The 20,907-nt window shown below is 33.4% G+C and overlaps 1 protein-coding gene across 1 annotated transcript in view; it reads right to left on the bottom strand.

Moving 5' to 3' along the window:
• LOC106107816 overlaps positions 1 to 20,907 on the bottom strand; it is a 78,940-nt gene that overhangs the window by 83 nt on the left and 57,950 nt on the right. The window contains exon 4 of the mRNA XM_013288820.1: positions 33 to 346. Within this exon, the coding sequence (XP_013144274.1) occupies positions 33 to 346 (314 nt within the window). The remainder of the gene's footprint in view (positions 1 to 32; positions 347 to 20,907) is intronic.

Here is a 20,907-nt window from a genome sequence, read left to right on the forward strand (position 1 = left end):
TTTTAAATGAAATAAATTAATACAATTCTTACCTGTTAGCTGTTAATGTCGTCATCTCGACGTTATTTCCGCAGGCGGTTAAAATTTCATCACAGCTGCTGCCACCTGTTATCCGCTGTACAGAACTTAGCGCAACATCCTCGCTTGAATTCTTTCCAGTTGTCGTTGCATTGCCACTAGATGGCGTTATTCGCTGTTTCGACGCTTGTTTGTGGCGGCTCAATGCAAAAAATAGTGCGAGTACAGCTTTTAATTTTGCATCCCGAATGTCCACAGCTGTTACTTGTTCTAGTCCCTGGACTTTTTGCGCGTGGAGGAAATCCAAACAGCACTGCACGTTTTCCAACTGAAAGGATAAACAAAGTATGTTTATTATGAATTCAATGATACCATACATGCGTTTAAAATTTTAAACTATTTTTGAAAAGTAACAAATCTACGATTCATACAATAACGTTATTTCGGCATTCTCAAAGATTAAAAACATATATTGACATGATATAATTTCACTTATTATAGGTAGACATACTGTTGCTCAAGTGTTTACACAGACCAGAAACTAAGCCGATGTCAAGGTCGAATCATTAAAATAAATATAACTTCGCATTTAGACAATAAGATCTCTAGAAGTACACATTTTTTGACATTCCCAATTACTTTAAACAAGATTTTCTTTACAAAGTCATCAATCACGATTATTAATTGGTACTATAAGTAAACCTTTACTCTTAATTCAGGAATTGCCTTATTGGTCTTCAATAAGACCAGTGGTAATCACCATGCGACATTTTAATTGTAATATGTGGGTATAAGGTGCTCAACGAATATCAGTAATATCTTAACCTCTGTAGGACACGTAGAAAAATTCGCGCAAGACTAAAACGGAAAGTAATTCGAACCTATAAAGGTTTGTTGCGCGGAACGCATCGCGATTATCAATCCCTAGCCGCGGGTAGCCGCTATTGTTATTCGACTGCATTTCTGACGACACGCGGCCCGCTTTGCTAATGAGTGACTTCAAATAAGCTTCGGGGACAATGAAATATCAATCAGATCTATGGTTCTCAATCTGTTAATTTAATAGAATTATCGCCTAAGAAATACGTTCCGATACGTAGGCGGTAAAATATTTTTAGAAATTTAGAAGTTCTTCGAGTTAAAGGTTGGTATGGGCATGTTATGAGGAGGGATGAATCGCATGTTACGAGGAGAACGTTACTTATGAGTGTTGAGGTACACCGGTAGAGGTAGACCTAGAAAGAGATGGATGGATTGCGTGAAAGGTGACAATGATCAAAAAGGGAGTGATGACTGAGATAACGTATGATAGAGTTATTTGGAAGACATAAACCTGTTGTGCCGACCATACGGGAGTAGGATAAGGAGAATGATGATGAAGAAGTTCTTCGAGTCTTTGTTGTAGCATTTTGGTACTGTAATAGTTGGTATAAATCATCAGGTTGGATGTTATGGCTCTAGAGTTCAATATTTTTAAAATTAATTACTTATATGACATAACAAGCTTTCGCCCGCGACTCCTTCAGCGTGGAATTAAAACAAAGGTGACGTATGTGTTCTTCTAGACTATCCTCCACATCTGTATTTAATTTCATCAAAATTCGTTTAGTCCTTTAGGCTACAAACTCTAACAAACATCCATCCATTCGCATTTATAATATTAGTATAATCGTGATTTTCTCTAATGTAATCATGGGTTAAAATAACTAATATAAACAACAATTTGACAATCTCTGGCGCTGACATTCTGTACGATGTATCGGTTCACGCATCTCGGATTGACTTTGTTACGCAAGAACTCAACCATGTGACAGATTTAGGTGACAATACGTTCCTTGTTACCATTGTTTTGTACAATGTTGCGCACAAAATGTTGAAATGCTAATAAATTCTCGATATTTCATGCGTTAACAACCTTTTTAAAAGGGTTAGGTATTGAGAAGTGTACGTTAATATGTTGAAATTGGTTTTAGATATTAACACCGTTATTTTTACTTCAATAGTCGAATGTAACTATTTATAATGGATTTCTATTATCTTGGGTCTTATATTAATATTGCAAAACAGATTGCGTTTGTGTCAGATTTCTTAAACCATTTTTAATTATAATTCGTACACTTAGTTTAATTATTTAGTCCTTAATCCCAATAACCTAATCTGTGCTGTTCGTTTTAAACTGTTGGTTGCAGTGTTAATTAGTTACTTATATAGTCGGTAAAATGAAATAATTCAACTACGTAATAGATAAATAAGTCAACGCACTGTCCTTCAATACGCTCTGATAAAAATAATCTCACGTTTTATACCAATTAGTGTAAAAACATAGTTATTTTTATTTGCATATCAACGTGTTAATTATATCTTGAATGTCTTGTTTATGACAGTTTCGACACTTTATCGCTACAATTAAATTTGTTTAAATGCTATTCAACTGTAGTTTTTTCATTTTAATAAATTTTACGTTCTTTAGATTTGAATATAGGACTTTCTGAGGGATTAATAAATTGTGTGTGTTTTTATAAAATTTAATTGCAAATAATACCACTGATCTTTATAAATAGATAGGTTATTGATTGGAAATTACCAAACTTACTTTCGTTCCGACTTAAACGCGTCTGTTGACGTTATTGACAAGTAATTCTATACCTATGTAATTATCTGGGAGCGCTAAATGGTGAAAAAAAAAATCACGAAAGTACCATGTCTTATAGCCTACCCATTTTTAGAGATCGGTGAATGAAACCCTATGGTACGTTTTGCTATTTTATAGTAGGTCGTATAAAAGTGATGTAGGAAACATAATGTGGACATCATTTCGTATTGTCGGAAAGCGGCAGCCGATAGTTAGGACCTCATGTGGAGAAGCAGCACAAAGCAGAATAATTGTTATGTCTCTCGTCATAAAGTGCATTATACTATGATATGCCATTTTAGCTTTTATTCACTAGAGATAATGGCAGTTTTTAAGTAGAGCTGCAAATCAACGCCGCGGGCTACCACAGAAAACGTACAGCGATATTTCGTTGAGCTTTTCCCTTTTTGGTTTTCCGCTGCGGTTTATAAAATAAACGGTTTAATATTACTTTTAAATTTTGCATTTTACAATCTTTGTATTTCAGCACAACAGTATTAAAGAATAATTTATATTAACATAAAGATTTAAATCTATATTAGTATTATAAAGAGGAAATATTTGTATGTTTGTATGTTTGTTTGTGTTGTTAATAACTAAAAAACTACAGGACCGATTTCAAAAATTCTTTCACCATTGAAAGCTACGTTATCAGTGAGTAACATGATTTTGGTTATTTTTTATTTTCACGCAGAAATCGCGTGTGACAGCTAGTATTTTAATAAACAAAGAAAGGCTTTCACGATCTACATGAAATCTAAACTTAAAAGACACATAAATATAGAACAACGGAAATAATAATTGTAACTTTTTTTTTATAACATAAGTTTAACTCAGTGGCAAAAGCTTGTTATAATAACTCAAGAAGGTGCATTCGGATGTAGTTTTGTACACAGTGTACCGGCGTATTCGCAGTAAATAATCGTGCGTACAACGCGTCAAACCGGTCGCACACGAAATTTTTTTAACATTAAATTATTGATTAAATGTCGGACTTGAAAGCTTAAGGCACATTGAATGTTATCCTTCTGAAAATTAAAAAAGGTCTCACATCCAACTAAATATATTTGTAACTACGTTGCTCGCCACTTCACCCGTGTCAAATTAAAAAAATATAGCCTATGTTACTAACAGATAAATTACCTTTCTAACGGTGAAAGAATTTTTAAAATCGTACCAGTAGTTTTTGAGTTATTTCATTACATAAAAAAATACAAATCTTTTCTTTTTATTATATTGGTATAGATTATAATCAACTAGCTTTCAACTGTGACTCTGCTTGCGCGGAATTAAGAAAAAACTTAATTTGTAGACTATGCGTTCTTCCAGATTATGTTTTATAATAGTGCTAAATTTCAACGAGATTCGTTGACGTTCTGACTTCCATTCTACTTTCGAACAAACAGCAAAAAAAATTGATAGTTATTCAATTCACTATGTGAATAAGGAAAATGAGGAAGAAAATTAAATCGATTCCAGATCTATGAAATGCTAATTAGTTTACGCACGTTAACCCTAACGGCCTAGTATCGACATTGGCAGTGTATTCAGCTTGCGACAGACACGGCGCCGGACCTTAAATGGCCCGTCTCCTGAGCTCATAGGTCACGCAGCGAGCTCCCGAGATGCCTTTTGAAAGCCCAGCGACGAGAATTACGGGTTTCATGTACGCTCGTGTTGTATCACTCTTACGACATACAATTTATTTGTTTATTTCTTTTTTAATGTTTATACGGTGACCTGATGTAGCACTGGCACAACACAACAATCAGGTCGAATTTTTTATTTAGGAATCCAGCTACTGTTTTTTTTTAAACTATAAAACTTTTCTAGGGTGTGTCTACAATGCGTGAAAGGATTTTTGATCCAATGAATTAACTTATCTACTTCTTCTTTTTAATATTATAAATGCGAAGTATGAAGGTTAGAAAGTTGATATGGACGGATGGTTGGTTGGTTAGGCTTTAGTCTACTTCCTTTTGTTTCTTTTTAGTTACACGCGTACAAAGTGGCAGGCAAAAGCTTGTAAAATGTAAAAGTAATTTTCGTTTTTATCAAAACTTGGCGGTATACTTAGATTATTTACAAAGGAAAGCACTTTAGATTTAGCTATTAATAGTAAAAAAATGTGTTTCAAATAAAAACTCTTCTTTAAATTATCGAATGCATTTTTAACTAAAGTGACTGCACTCGGAAAGTAAATTCGCACGGAGGCGCATATAATGCCACGGATGAATTCAATTGGGCCATCCGTTGGAAGTGGCTCTTACGACTCTTTGTCGTGTTAACATTCTTAGGTAACGACGTAATCTGTAACCTCCTCTATTTATATGAAAAAACTGGTAATTAAATGCGAAAGTTTAGATAGATGGATAGTTTGGATAGATGGATGTTTGTTAGAGATTTCGAAGACATTTGGCATAGATGTAAAGGATAGCCTAGAAGAAAACAGGGGCTAAACTAATATTACGATAGTGTTTTTAAGAAAAATGAACTTCCAAACAAGTAATTTATCGAACGGTTCTAAACATTTTCCGTTGATTTTTCGAAATATCACGCCTATTATCATGTTCACCTAGTATCTTAAAGCCCGGTACGGATGTACATTTCTGTCAGTTTTAACTTCCATCAACCGTAACAACTAAATATTTTATATCATGCACAATTGATATTATAACTTTTACAATTATTTTACTAGCGACGTTAACCGTATATTTATAATTTCTATAACACGGTGGAAGTATATTTTCATTCCAATTAGTACTTTCAATAAACTTTGCCTAACAATAACCAGTGCTTTTGTTTATAATAAGTTCACTAAGCAACTGTATTACAAATTACAACAATTATACGAGTCGTTGCATTAATAATCTTGACTTAAATAACAATATAAAGCGTTACTCATTTGTTTGGATTCATCTCCAAGAACACGCAAGCTATAAGGAAAACAAAAATAGAATAACAGACAGTGTTATTGTTTGGCAATTATTAACATTATTAAACTAATTCACATTATCAACGAATTTATCTATTTATAGTTAAAAAACAATAGTCTCAAATAAATATTCAATAATCAATATTGCTCTTTATATTTCCCGCTTTAGGTCGTCAGTCCATCCTTAGAAGCGCCTTCTTGCTAATGACCTCCATTCTAGAACTTTCCGCTCCCTAGCATTTTCATCGAGAGAAACGTCAAGAAACATACAATTTTTTACACATTTAAAGGCAATCACATATTTAAAAAAATACTTACTTAAGGGAAATTTAAACAAAAATAGATAAAGAGGCATAACAAACTATTGAAACCGTAGATAATAAAAACTCATCTTATTAAAACTACACAATAGATCACGTTTAAAGTTAAACAAATTAACTTTCTCAAACGCTGACAAATTGCCCATTAAAACTCTGTACCGTACAGTATCTAATTCACTATGGTGAGTAATCCATAATAAAGTATTCGATCGACCTCATAAACAATTTTCTGTAATAAATTGTAGCAAAGAGTAGAGTAACGAGTGCATTGTATGAGGATAACGCGGCGTATCGCGGGTCGGGCACGAGCTGCAAGGTGAAACCCTTCGCCCTTTACGTCGTCGCTTCACCTTAATGTATCAGGAATATTAATTTTACTTGGTTGAATATCTAATTAAACTTGTATTTTTAAATTAAAAAGGCTATACACCATCTACAAAACTACTATTGAAACCTAAAACTACATAAAATCATGTAAGTATTTAGAGATGGGAGTCTGCTTTCGATAAGTCCTTTTAGAATTAAAGGATTTATAAACAACAATATACAGTTCTCTACAGCTGTATATCGCATTAAAATTATTAATACGAAACTTTAGATAAATTGATGTTTTTTAGAGTTTGCAGCCTAAACTGCTGAACGCATCTCTATTAAATTTGGCATAGATATAGAGCATAGTATAGAAGGACAAGGCTTCTGACTTTTGTTTTTTTCATTTCACTGGGAGGGAGTCACGGACGACAGCTGGTATTTTATATAAATTTTAATAAGGTATCATAACATGTATAATCTAGGACCTACAATACACCTTTACAGATTGCAGACCTTCACGTTGTTCGGAAAACGACTCCAACTTTTGGTTCATGCTTCTAATAATACGTGAAATGTTAAAGTCTGTAATTGAGGTTCCTAGTAAAATACCTATTGTAATAATATTTCTAGGATTTTAGTTAACAAATTTGCGGTGCCACGTATAATTATCCTTGACATAACATTTTCATAGTTATGTTTGTGGTAAAAAATAAAAACAATCAACACATTTTCCTCAGAAGTATGATGTAGAGTATAAAGCAATATGACAGAACATTGAAATGTATAAAATAATTTACATTGTAAACAAATTCAAAAAGATAAGACACAACGATATTTCACTTAATTCTCATGAAATAATATTTTTTCTCTTAATTTACAGCTGAAATGTAACATGTTAATCAGAATAAACCATAAATCTAGACATGGAAAGTTACTTTTGAATTTCAAGATTACATCACATTCAAGGTGAAAAATAATTGACCCAACGTGGTATAAAATTTGTCTCGGACTTCAGCATATATTTACGATCTTTATGTCCTTTTAAGATTTAATAATCATTACATTTTCGTTGGTGTAGCGAATGCACGGCAAAATTTCAAGTGCATCCCGTTATTCAGGCTTAGGTCAGGGCACACGAGGTGGCCAAGTGTGCCGAGGTCTGGTCTCTGTAACTGGAACAAGCTATATATCTGTTTATGAGCAATATTTCACATGTAAGAAAACGAGTTTGGAATAAACAAACTTTAACAGAACGCGTGAATAAAAATTGTATGAGTTAATTGGTATATTGGAATAATTTTCTGACGTTTTTTGTATTTACTGTGTAGGTGATTTAACAGAAACAATTGCCTAATAAAATGCTAGTGATCGAAATAAACGAAGTTGATATTCGTGAAATTAAGTCACTAACAGTCGAATACTAAAAAATTTGCAACAACAGTTTATTGAAATTTTGTTTGACAGTTTAAGCGTGGATTTATCTTTTAAAACGTTGTTATATATTTCGTTTTAGTATTCTGCCGCATACACATTTATTTGTAAATTAAAAGATCTTAAAATTTTCTATTAAGGTTCACGTTACCTTATGTTATGGTTTCACTTATGTTACACGCTAAAACGTTATACGCAATGTTACATAATTCAAATTACCATATTTATATATATAGTAAAAATATATATCACACCCGAAAATAATTATTCATATCAATTTGTTATTCTTAAAAACAACTTTGGCGATCGATACAGGAAACATAAAGTGTTTAGTTGATCAATACAAAAATATCAAATTTCCTGTATCCTTCGCTCGGGTGTTTTAAATCAGTTTTTTTGTCGTCTCAAATTCATCTTAATTTAGAATCCAATTCATAAACATGTTAGTGTTTAATAAAAAAGACGTATAAATAACGATTTTACATTACTTTTATCCATTCGTGTTTTACTTCAAGAATACAATTTTTTTTAAACAGTGCGAATAATTAATTCAACATCCAATAAATCTATGATCATTATAATCACAATAATTTACTTAGTAGTCCGTTCTATTCATTCTAAAGTGCCCAGTAAATAAGTTAAAGCACGAAACATCATATGTAACACTGATTGATGCGAGCTGACGCCTACAGCAGCATTAGGAACTTTTTGTGACAATATAAAGTGGTTACGTCAAGCTGCTAATGATTAAAGAGAATGCACAACCGGCAATTAAAACGGTAGCCTCTGTACAGCTCTAGAAATCAATCTATTATCAACTTTATACACTTTTAAATAAGAGTCAAAATTGATTGCAATGTAACATGTAAAGCAGGTGTACTTCAATAACCCAGTGACACTGACACCAAGCCGTTAATTTTTTTTTTAAATTATGAGATATTTCATTATCGATGTAGCCTCGACCATTAGCTGCTTTCCCCGTTTATTCTTATCCGTTTATACTTACTTACATCTACGTCATAAATCTGTCGTACATAACAAATTAGCCCACTTACTACGAAAGGGCGAGGTGTGACGTGCACGGAACAAATCTCACAGCGTTTTGTTTTGTTTTGTATACGCCCAGTGCCCACTCGACAATGTATGCTTCGATTGAAGTGCCCGTGAGAAATGTGAACACATTTTTACTTACGAGAAGACCAATAACTCATTTACAATTGAAAGTTACTAAGTATACAAAATAGCCTTTGAAGCGTGTTACATTTCAAATTCTCTTCCAAAGGTAATAAAGGTTTCAAATCTAACTAATATTATAAATACGAAAGTTTAGATAGATGGATGTTTGTTAGAGTTTGTAGCCTAAACAGCTGAGCGGATCTCGATGAAATTTGGCATAGTTGTAGTGGATACTCTGGAAGAACACACAGACTATTTACTTTTGTTTTTAATTCCAGGGGCAGAGTCGCAGGCAAAAGCTAGTATAATCATAATCAGAAACGTTCTTTCAATCTATGCAAATGGTGGTTTCCATATCAATTTTAAACAGGAATAAGTATAAAAGTTGTGCAACAGTATAAAAGTGAAGTTCGAACAAAAGAAAGTGCCCACTGACTTCGGAACGGTATTGAGCGGCATGCTTTGATCGTGGTGTAGGATTTCACTGCCATATTTGTCAACGAATGCAATGTGCCTATTTGTCAAAATCGAACTATCGCAGTTCCTTAATTTGTTGGGTGTCATCCTAACCACGAGTTGAAATCTTATTCTGTTCTATTTGGGGTCCGTATACCAGGTTTTCGTCCTCTAAATCGGTCTTTCCCAAAGTGGGCGATATCTTCCATATGGGCGCTGGAGGAATAGAGGGCGGTTAGAGCCCAGAGAAATTGGGAGGCACTGTTCATTTTTTTTCTTACATTAAAAGCTATCTAGGGGCAAACGAGCAACGGGAACACACGGGAACACGAGAGGAACTACATAATTATTGATAAAATATACATTTAAGATTCAAGTTTAATTATAATTTCTCTCTTTGATAGGAGTATCGTTTAGACTATAGGTCCAATTGAACTCGAGGCGACACTGATATGTTCTTGTGCTTTTTAAGGTGAAAAAAAAGAGGGCGCTACAAAATAAATAAATTTCAGAGAAGGCGTTAGACGAAATAAATTTGATGGCTCCGGATTGATCGTACTTTCAGTCGTTCAGATTCAGAAAGTATCACAAAAATTTTGCTATGACTGAACGGTTAATATCCGTTACGTTTGAAATGTGTAGAGATAGTGAAGATTGGATACTCGCTACGATCCGAACGCCGACCTTTGTATTGACAAGTTCATGGGCACGCGCAACACTAAAGCAATACGAACGAATTGAATCAAAGATGTTTGATGGGTGCGAGTTTTATTGATCAAATAAAATATCTTTAATTGGCCAAACAATGGTTTATGGTGGACGTTTCTGGTTTTTACGTTGTACATTTGAAATCTTATTGTAAAGTAGCGACAAAAGAAATTGTCAAACATTTTATCTACGTTCATTTTATGCTTCATTGGTTGATTTAAATATACATGTATTTTTTTGTTCGACCTCAAACTGTTGCAATAAAAATTTTTTTTAAAATAAATACGTAGTACACAAAAAACATCAAAATATGATAATCTTGTCTGATAAGTATTGCATTATCAAATATAAAAAAAATGTTATAAAACCAATTAACTGCACGCTCCTGATGAAATAGATTGATAACGTTAATCAATATCTTTAGATAAATAACGAACGCACCTAATTAGATAACATTTGGTGTAACTATGGCACGTATGTAGGTCAGCTTTTATAAATATACCTAGATTCTAAGTGTTTATGTGATTTATATGGTGATATCTTATGGTGGCCTACAAGTAAATCGTATCATACTCAGAAACATTATATACTCAAGTCATACTAAAACTAAATTTACTTCAAACTAGCTTTCACCCGCAACACCTTTTGCGCGTAAAAAAAGTAGCCTATGTTCTACATCTGTGCCAAATTTAATCGAAATCCGTTCAGCAGTTTAGGCTACAAACTCTAACAAACATCTATACATCCAAACTTTCGCATTTATAATAAGAAAGAAGTAAGATATGAAAATGAAATTCAATTTGTGTAAGGATTCATCATCGGAATTATTCAGATACGATATTAATAATGTTGAATAAAGCAATCAAATCCAATCGAGTTTTGTAAAGTTATTAAAAAGTCAATAACTTGAACCGACAATTTCAAAGAAGAAACGATATAAACATTGATTATCAGGCGTATATCAAACGTATTCGATTTATCTTTTTAAAATGGTCATTGACTTTTGCTATTATAATCCACAAAAGGAGGTAAATCGAGTTCTATATTATGATTGGTGTGGGCGGGATATCTAACGAACGTGACAATTGTGCTGGCGACGTGACACCGACGAACCGTGATCTCACCACTTCTACAATCATAATAACCGGCCGGCTCATCTTATGATAGCCGTGACCGACTTAATATCATATTAACGAACTTTTATTAAATTCATACATACGTTAAATTTGAATTATTATGTGAAAGATTTAAGACTATAAGTCGATTTATACCCATTAAGTCGTACCTCCGTAAAATATAACATGGAAATGTTTTACTACGTTTGGGAAAACATCTTTACATTGGATGGCCGGTTCTATATGTGTATATATCGTCTACTTCAGCCTATTCAAACATCATTGGACATAGATTTTCCCCAAACATCTCCTTTGATTTCCACAAAGTACATGTGTATCGTTAATTTACTAATTATTTGCGTCATTCATAACGCAATTATCTCACTAAATTTCCTCTATCAATCTAAGTCATAACAATATTTATGACGCTACAATCAGGCGGTACACATAATACAAAATAAACGTGTGAAACAAGCTTCATAACTGTATCATTATAATATATCATTCTTAACCTAGTTCACTCGTACAATTTATCGTGTGGTCATCTCTTAATTTACCTAGCCCCAACTCTAATAGATAAAGTTGTGCCACACACTACGTTCACTATATTAACGAACTAGCTGTTGCCCGCGAGGTTGTCCACGCAATATTAAGATAAAAAAGTAGCCTATAATATGCCCATCTATATCAGTTATCCTTCAGTGAAAATTCGCTCGAAATCGGCCCAGCCGTTTTCGTAGATTACGCGGAACAATCGCGACTTGCGGCCAGACAGACAGATAGACACACAAAAAATTAAATGCGATTTTTGTTATCAGCAACGCATACATCTTCTTCCCGTAATCTGGAATTTTTATTTTGATATTACAAACGGACACAACTATTTTATTATATGTATATACATACTCAGCTCGTTCGGTTGTTCTATGAAGCTACAATATGTATGCTGCTTCTTTTCGTGGAATCGTTTCTCGTAGACTTTTGTATTCAGTACTAACAAGTTATTGACAATGAGATCGCTATGAGCCATCCGTTGAGTAAGATCAGCATTTTAGGGTCTGAGTCACGTTTAATGTAATTGCTAGTGCCAATGCGAAGGAAGATTTAAATAAGGACAATTATTTAAACGCCCCAATTACGTGGCTTAAGTACGGCGAATTACGACAATTATGTCTTAAAAATAACTAAACGTAACATATTACGGGTTTTTAGCATTTTACGGCTTTAAATTATATGTAATTTTATAGCAACATTAATAAATAACAAATTACGTAATGGATGACATCCACCCCAATTAAGGTCTTAGCATCAGCATATTTGGGGATTCCTTACATTAAAAAACAACTGAAAATGACTATACCAGTAAGAAAAGTAAAGGTTAACGAACTTGTGAGACAAAACATTTTACAAGGATAATTATTAGGCGGTTTGATCACACAAAAACGTTACAATAATAAACAATAAATCTGCCAGTTGTACAATCAAGACAGAAAAGGCACAAATGTGTTCTCTAATTTACATAATTAATAGCATCTGGTTGTCAACAAGTCATAATGACCCATCAACAAGCGACTAGACTTAAAAAAAGTCTATCATAAAACATCGACTCGTATCACATGCCTTTGCCAATTAGATTAGAGAAGTTAGAAAAAAATCACATCTTTAAAACAATTTATTTTTAAAAGTGCCGCAGAATACAATGGTGATAAACTATTGTTAAGCAAAGACAGCGCTTGCCATCAATGACCAAGTTGTTTTCACTTGATTTGATTCATTAAAGTTAAAGGAAAAATTAGTAAATTAAATCCACTAATAATTTTAATAAAAAAATTTGATTACCTCATCCTTCTCATTTTGGAAAGTAGAATAAAAGATTTATAATCCAAATGCCAAGTTTACAAACAATAAGAAAACTAACCCAGTCAAATCTACGTCTTGACAACTATTTGTTTTCAAAATTACACGAACTTCGCAACTAAATATTAGACAAAAAAAAACAATTGCTAGACATCTTAATGAGTGTCCCAATTGTTCGTCTGGTTTAGGTAATTATGAAGCTTGATGGAATTAAATCTGTTACTCCTTACCGTGACATTGGACTGACATTTGTATTGCCGTCTCTAGTTTTCCAAAGACAATGTACGTGATAGCAATAATGTTTTATTAGAAGTGTAAACACTCGTTGACAGTTCAAGGAGACGCCTGGCGCCTGCTCACTAACCGAGTGGGACACGACTTTTATCGTATCATTTTTACAGCTGCACTTAGTCTTTAAGATTTATCACTGAATGCCAAGTTGTTAGTATTAATTTCTTTTTTACATTTTGCACAAACATCCTGGCTAATTATTGCATTGATTTTCGAACAGTGGGAAAAATAAAGAATTTGATTTTAAGAATAATTTTGTGAAGTTTATGTTGTGCTAAATGAAATTCGCACTTCTTGCGATTTCAGCTTTACGTGTAGAAGCCTTTTTTTCTTTGTATTTTTTTATAAGTAAACTTATAAGAAAATAAATAGAATATCATTCATATTAGTACCTCAGTGCATGGATTTATTACAAGAAATTAATAAAGTTCAGTTTTCAACCTTTACTAAACACCCGAAATCAATTACAAAACATTTGGATTTGTATCTGTCATTTATTAAACATAAATAGAATTCTAATTACATTAAAAATTTAATAAATCACACACACGTGCTAAGTGTTCACTAAATTAACGGTATCGGAATTGCCGATGACAGCCAATAAAGCGCTATCCAAATACTCTTTAAAAGCTACTCACTTTAAAAATAAACAATTAGACTGACCTGTTTTCGACTGTTAAAATTTATAAAACCACTCAACACAACACAAAAATAACACTCAAACACATACGATATTTAAAAGTACAATAAACATCCTCGATCACAAACACAAGACATCGATCGATTTGAAAGATCGATATTTATCGAGTATCGATAAGCGGATTCGATTCGAGTTAGTCGACGCAACCTCCTTGCTGCGAGGCAAGCGCGCGAATGAACTAGCAAGTAACCAATGCTTTGCCGTGCTGTGCCGACATCGATTACCGTATGAAATCGAAAAATCCCTTGAAAGCTGAAATATCGATAAACAATTATTTAAAAGTCAAGTGATTTTAATTAAGGTGTATTAATTATTTTCTTTAATGAAATATCGAGATTGTTTCATTTATAACAATTTAATGAACGTCGAGAAGAAATTTAAGTCGATATGAATTTTATCTCTTCGAAAGTTTTGACAGACGTAATGTTCATTTGTTCTCGTGTCAAATTATTTGTTTTCTTAAAGTTCAGACAAAATACATAAAACCTGATACTTTTAGTCAAAACTCTTCGCGGTGAATCACTTCGTCTATAAAACCGTATAAAAATCAATTTAGTTGCTTTTTTCAGTTGTTACTCACATTCATATAGCCAGACGCGACGTGGGGACAGTTTCATAAGAAGGTTTTTTTTATTTTTTATTTAAGAGTAGGGGGGAAACGAGAACCATAGATATCCATAACTCAAAAAAATTATAGATGCGTTGCCAGTCTTAAAGGACACGGTGCGCTCGCTTCTTGAAGGACCTTAATTTCGAGCATTTATTAAAATCAGTCACAAGATCTCTCTATCTACTTCTTTAGTATTGTTAAGAGGACACCAAGACGTTATACTTTAACGATAATTAACTGCTGCTATCAAGTAGTCATTGATACTAAACGTTAATCGTCTTTTAATAGCTGTTCCGCTATACAAAGTTGTATATTATTTTTAATAACAGATCGAACTGTTCAAATTACAGATGTAATTAATTTTAATTTAACTTAAGGTGTTAATATTTTATTAAATCAACGATAAAAAATGCATTCACGATATTCAATGCTACCAATATTTTAAACAGATTAAAAAAATCTTTACTAAATAACCTAATTTTTAAGGTTGGTTTTAGGCTATTTAACATAGATAAATGGGAAAGAAACAACAATGATAATTTGTAAACAGTTAATATGTCAGTTATGATATCTGTATTAAATATATTTTTCTGCGACCTTGTTTATTGAGTTCGGTGTCAGGTTTACTTGTAAAGCTATTTATAATGGCAATAAGACTAGCTTGTCATGACAAGGCTACCGAGATTTGACTGACAGATGAATCGATTTTCTACTGTCAAATTTAAACCGAACATAATAGTAATGACAAGTGTAATATTTACTAGCACTTTTTGTGTAACTTTTTTTACTACTCGTACCAGACTTGAAAGGAGCAGGATCTTTGAACTATGGTACTTGTACTACACTTTACTTTGTACTACTAAAGGCCTTTTTTGTGAAAAAATATGGAACTAATTTATTTGCGCACAGTAGAAAATGATGTAATAAGGAAGACATTTGAAGAAGCACCCCCAGACCAGGATTTTTTTTAATTCATGTTTTTATTATATCATAAGCTGGTAATCAAGCAAGCGGCCACCTGAATCTGCCGAAATGGCGTAGCGACCGCTGCACATAGACATTAGTAATAGCGGATGCGTTGCTTACTCGACGGAGGAGGAAACGTACATAATGAGGATATTTCCCCTTCCTATACGTCTCCTCCGCCGTCAAATACAAGTTCCCTTCCCATCCTTTTATAAGAAAATGGGTGGGAAGGAAAAGGGACTAAAGTTGGGCCTCCGGTACGTCATACGCGGTAACTTTCGTTTAAGAAATACAAGACAAAAGAAATGGCTTATCGCTTGTCATTTGTTACAGTAATTTGAATTTTAAAATGTTAAATCATAGAAGTCTGTCGGCATTCTTCAATAGCCGTATACTTTTTCTTTAGTACATTTGCTGTATATTATTAATGGCTACGTGGACAACGATACAAAGACAGTCTTATAGTTCCCCTCGCAAATCTGATGAGATTATTATCTTAAAACTATGTCCGGTCGAGTCATGCATTGTGAACGGTCATAGATTTATCATTTAGTACAGTATAGTACGATATACTGGTACATTCTATAGTAATTGTTGCTTTCACTCTATAACTATAGGTATAATTATATTTAAATTTTTCAAAAATTATTTTACTATTAAAAAGTTACGCCATGACAGTAACAGAGGCTATACTTTTTATTTATTTTTTAATGTTACATGGACGCGTCTAGTTTTTTTTCTTGTCTTTCTTTGATTAGTTAAATCCTATTTTACCTGTACAAACTTAGTTTTCACTATATTTCAGTTAATTTTCTTGTAAATTATATTTTAACATAATTATTTAAAGAAATAATGTCGTCGTAAAAGAGGATTAAGAAATCCTTGAAAACCTGTTCGTTACCTCGACCTTAATAAGATAATTAACAGCTTGGTAGTGGTATTTAAAGTGTTTAAATTAAATTATTAAATAAGCTTTTACGTGCATTCACTTGAAAGATAGTATCCAACTTGATTACATGACAAAATACTACATTGTATTAAATGTAACATTTTTATTCTGTTAATCGAAAACAACTGTTTGCATTGTATCAATGACTAATAGTTGCTCGCGACTTCACCTGTGAGAAATTAAAAATTAAAGCCTACGTTACTTACAGATAAATTACCTTTCTAAAGGTGAAAGAATTTTTAAAATAAGCCAGTAGTTTTTGAGTTATTCCAATACATGCAAAAATACCTCTCCTCTTTATAACAGTAGTATAGATATAGAATGAATGAATGATTTTTTATTGCCACAAAAGAGGAATTACATTAAAGGACTTATTAAATAACATACGATTGTGGCAAAAGGTAGCCTGCTCAGCGTATGCAGGAGGGACTAAGCCATTCCTGCGCTAATTTTTAGCTGGCTCCTTCGCACTCAGTATAGATTAGTATAGAACCTCGTTCTTAACCACCTTCACCGTAAAGTTTCATAAATCACATTAACAAACACAATTCATTTGTTTGTCAGTTACAAGTCATCTTAAACGTCCATCAATCACGAAGCCTCGCAAAAAACTGTTCCCGAATGTATTTACCTTTTTACCGCAACGGGTTAGCAACGAAATCTCTTTAGTAGTTAAAGTAATTAACTTCTGAACGGGTTTTTAATTAATAACCCAGTTAAATGTTACCTAAGTGGAATTCTTATTTTATACTATGGTGTTGGTAAATCATTAAGGGGTATAATAGTGTGGGATACATGGAATGAAGGAATGAGATACAATAATATTTAATTTTGAATCCATTAACAATCCATAGAAACTGATAAAAATATTTCTACATCATCTTTTAGTTTACATATCATCCAAAGATTATCTGAAGACTGTAATACCGGACAGAAGTGTCACCTACACCATTGTTCTTTAGTATTGGAATTCAAACATTAAAATAGTGAAATATGTTGATGCTCACCTCTAGTTATTTTTAATTCCTGTAGGATTCCTATTCTCTTCTAAAATGTTAAAGATGTAATATTAGCATAAGGATAACTAGTAACAAAATACGATTGCTTCTAAGTACAGTCGCAGAAATGCGCGCTGTTCCACTTACAGTTTTGCCTTCTTCCATGCAAAAAAGCGATCTTCTCATCTCACAAATAACCAATAAGATGTCATGGGACAATAAAGCAATTAGCCGTGTAACAATAATGGACATATTTTCGTACAGACACAAAGCTGTGACCTATTGGTTTTCGTTCCCCGGTTATCATAATGTGTACGAAATGTTTAAATGACTGTAACCTTAAAGCGAGACACCTCCAGTTTCCCCGATAGTACTTTTATGTGTCAACAGTTTTCTAATATGTGCTATCACAGCGTAGATATGCAGTACGGTAGCTGAAACTCATAAATAAACGCAAGTGATAGTAAGTAACGTTTAATTCTAATAGTCAGTCTCGGATTGGTACAACGCCAGCGAAACGAGATTTATACAGCGCAACATATCAATGCTGGATAATTGCCAAAGGCCGGTTAAGCCTGAACGTTTGTTTTGTTACACCTAAGCTTTATTTTCAAATGAGCCTTATGCCTTAAGTAATAAATTGAGTAAATTTATAAATTTGGGCGAATAAAGAATGATATAACTAAGATATTATAAACCTACGGACATGTTCGGAGTAATAAAATATTCACTATATCATACGAATGCGCTTATTTCACGCACGTCACACCTTCCTTTATGCCTAACGTACACCAAGCGACGAAGCTATAAAATAACCCTAACACTTCCCACCATTACTTCGCAGCCAAATATTTTTGTACACCGTACAATCGTATGACGTCATTGTATAGTCAAATATTATTTGTGTGCGAATAATATAAAGTAATAGTATATCAAAGTAGGAAGTTTCGAGAACAATCAATAGTTAAATTGAACGAGTAAAACGAACTCAAAACTTTACTTGTACTTCGCGTGGACCATTTCCCTCAACACTCGCTCAAACAATGCTTCCGATAAAGGCGGAAATGGCCGGGAGTATGGCAACTACTCATAAATTAATATGTACTACGATTATTGTACAATCGTTGCATTTAAATTGGGTGTCGATTTGTTAAATCGTTGTTTAGACTAACTTGTTATTCAAGGAAATGTAAACCGAACCATGTGCAGTGACGTTTAAACTCTCCTTGTACAATTGTTATCAGATAAGACAATTGCTAGAAACAATGATTTGAATTAAAAAATATGTTTATTTAGGTATTTATCTGCAAAATATATAATGAATTATGCAATTTGACATATATTTGCTTTTGTAGATAATGGGTTCGGTAGTTTTTCAGTTTATTTTAACGATGTATCATATATCTTTAGTAAAATAGACAATACCACAAAGACCTCGTACATTGTATCATATAGAGTCGTCAAAATTAAGCGACACACATTCAAAGCAGCTATCCAATCGCTTTGTGCTGCTCCACAGCGATATTATGTCCTCAACTGCCGTCACTTTATGCTGTCGTAATCCAAATCAAACGTCGTAATAGCCTAAATTTAGAACTGTCGCGTAAAAGCATTCATACAGCATTTAGCGCACAAAGGGATCCTCATTTAATCTTACCACGATCGGGGACACACCTTTGACTAAACTTTCGCACAACTGTTGGTCGATTGTCGATTGTTTAGATTACAATTCAGCCTTTTTTTTATAACATAAGATGGCAAACGAGCAAGCGGCCACCTGAATCCGCCAAAATGGCGAAGCGACCGCTGCCCATAGACATCTGCAATTGCAGATGCGTCGCCTACCCTTATCCGACGGAGGAGGAGACGCAAATAAAGAGGATATTTCCTCTTCCTATGCATCTCTTCCATCGTCAAATCCACTTCCCCTTCCCATCCTCTCATAAGAAAAGGGTGGTAAAGAGATAGGGACTTAAATTAGGCCTCTGGCACCACACTCATCAGATGAAACACGGCATTGGTTCCATTTCACGCCTGTCTTTTGTGTGGTCGTGGAATTACACCGGGCGTGCCGGCCCATTTGTGCTAAGATGTTAAAGCGGGCACTAGCACTGCTAAAAACTGTTTGATTGTACAACTAAAAATCGAGTAGTGTGCGCTCCTCCATATAATCTAAACAGTGTGCGATAGTTTAATCAAACGTGGGCACGCTCTTAATGTTCTAATTGCGAGTAGAATGATGAAATTTGTATAATACACAGCATCATAAGTTTTTTATTATATTGCCTATGAATTCATTGGCTACAGCTTTATCTATAAAAGAAAGCAGGCAAATGTGACAGTCGTGAGACATACTTGACTGTTTTCAATGTTGTGTGTATGTTGTGCTGTGTTCAAAGTGTTGTCTGTTGTTTGTTAAGGATCTATCTTTAACTAACTTATAGACCAATTTGTCAAAATAAACTTTCTACAAATCAGCAAATTTGTAATCCATTGCCAATTGGATTGGACAGCCACAATCGAGTTGAATTACCCGAAAAAAATGTGTACAGAATACAATTATTGACACTTTTTTTACACGAAAAAAATGAAGACATAAAAGTTTATGTTATAACATTAAAAGCAATTCTCCAGATTTAATTTAAAGATTTTGCGACATAATACCGAGTCAGAGTTAAAAAGGTTGCTTCAATAAATCATCGTTGCAACAAACAAGATCGTTAAAGGAAGGACAAGTTTTAACGCAACATTTGAAAGTTTTCTTAAAAAAAGACGTGTATATTGTAAACATTAAAAAAAAATCCCGATGCTATTTTTTTAACAAAAAAATTTGCAATAAGAAAAGACGAAAGGAAAGGACAAACGAGCGTCGTTTAACAATAAAAATGCAGTAAAAACCAATAGAAAACTATTATACTAGACAATATAGCTCCCTTGCATATTGCGTGTCCTAAAGCCGGATGTGGTTGCTATATATGCTTGGCCTCTTCACCGCAATACTATCATTTTACAAGTTTAGCCACAAAGCATTACAAGCCGAACTCTATTTAACTAATCCTTTCGGATTAGCAATAGTGACTAACAATCATTACAATACTTCAATGATTTATTTATAGACTAGCTGTTGCCTGCGACTTCGTCCACGCAATATTAGGATACAAAGTAAGCCTACAATATGCCCGTCTATGTCAGCTATCCTTCAGTGAAAGTCCGGTCAAAATTTGCCCAACCGTTTCGGAGATTACGCGGAACAAACGCGACTTGTATACACAGACAGACAGAATTTTTAAATGCGATTTTCGTTATTAGCAACGCAAATACATCATCTTCCTGAAATTTGGAATTTTTCTTATGATAACAAATAGACACTCCAATTTAATTACATGTATAGATTCAGAAGTCAGATGTGCAAAATTTAAATTTTGACCAAACA

Source organism: Papilio polytes, unplaced genomic scaffold (assembly GCF_000836215.1).
Source record: "Papilio polytes unplaced genomic scaffold, Ppol_1.0 DF821845.1, whole genome shotgun sequence".
Taxonomy (NCBI): Eukaryota; Metazoa; Arthropoda; class Insecta; order Lepidoptera; family Papilionidae; genus Papilio; species Papilio polytes.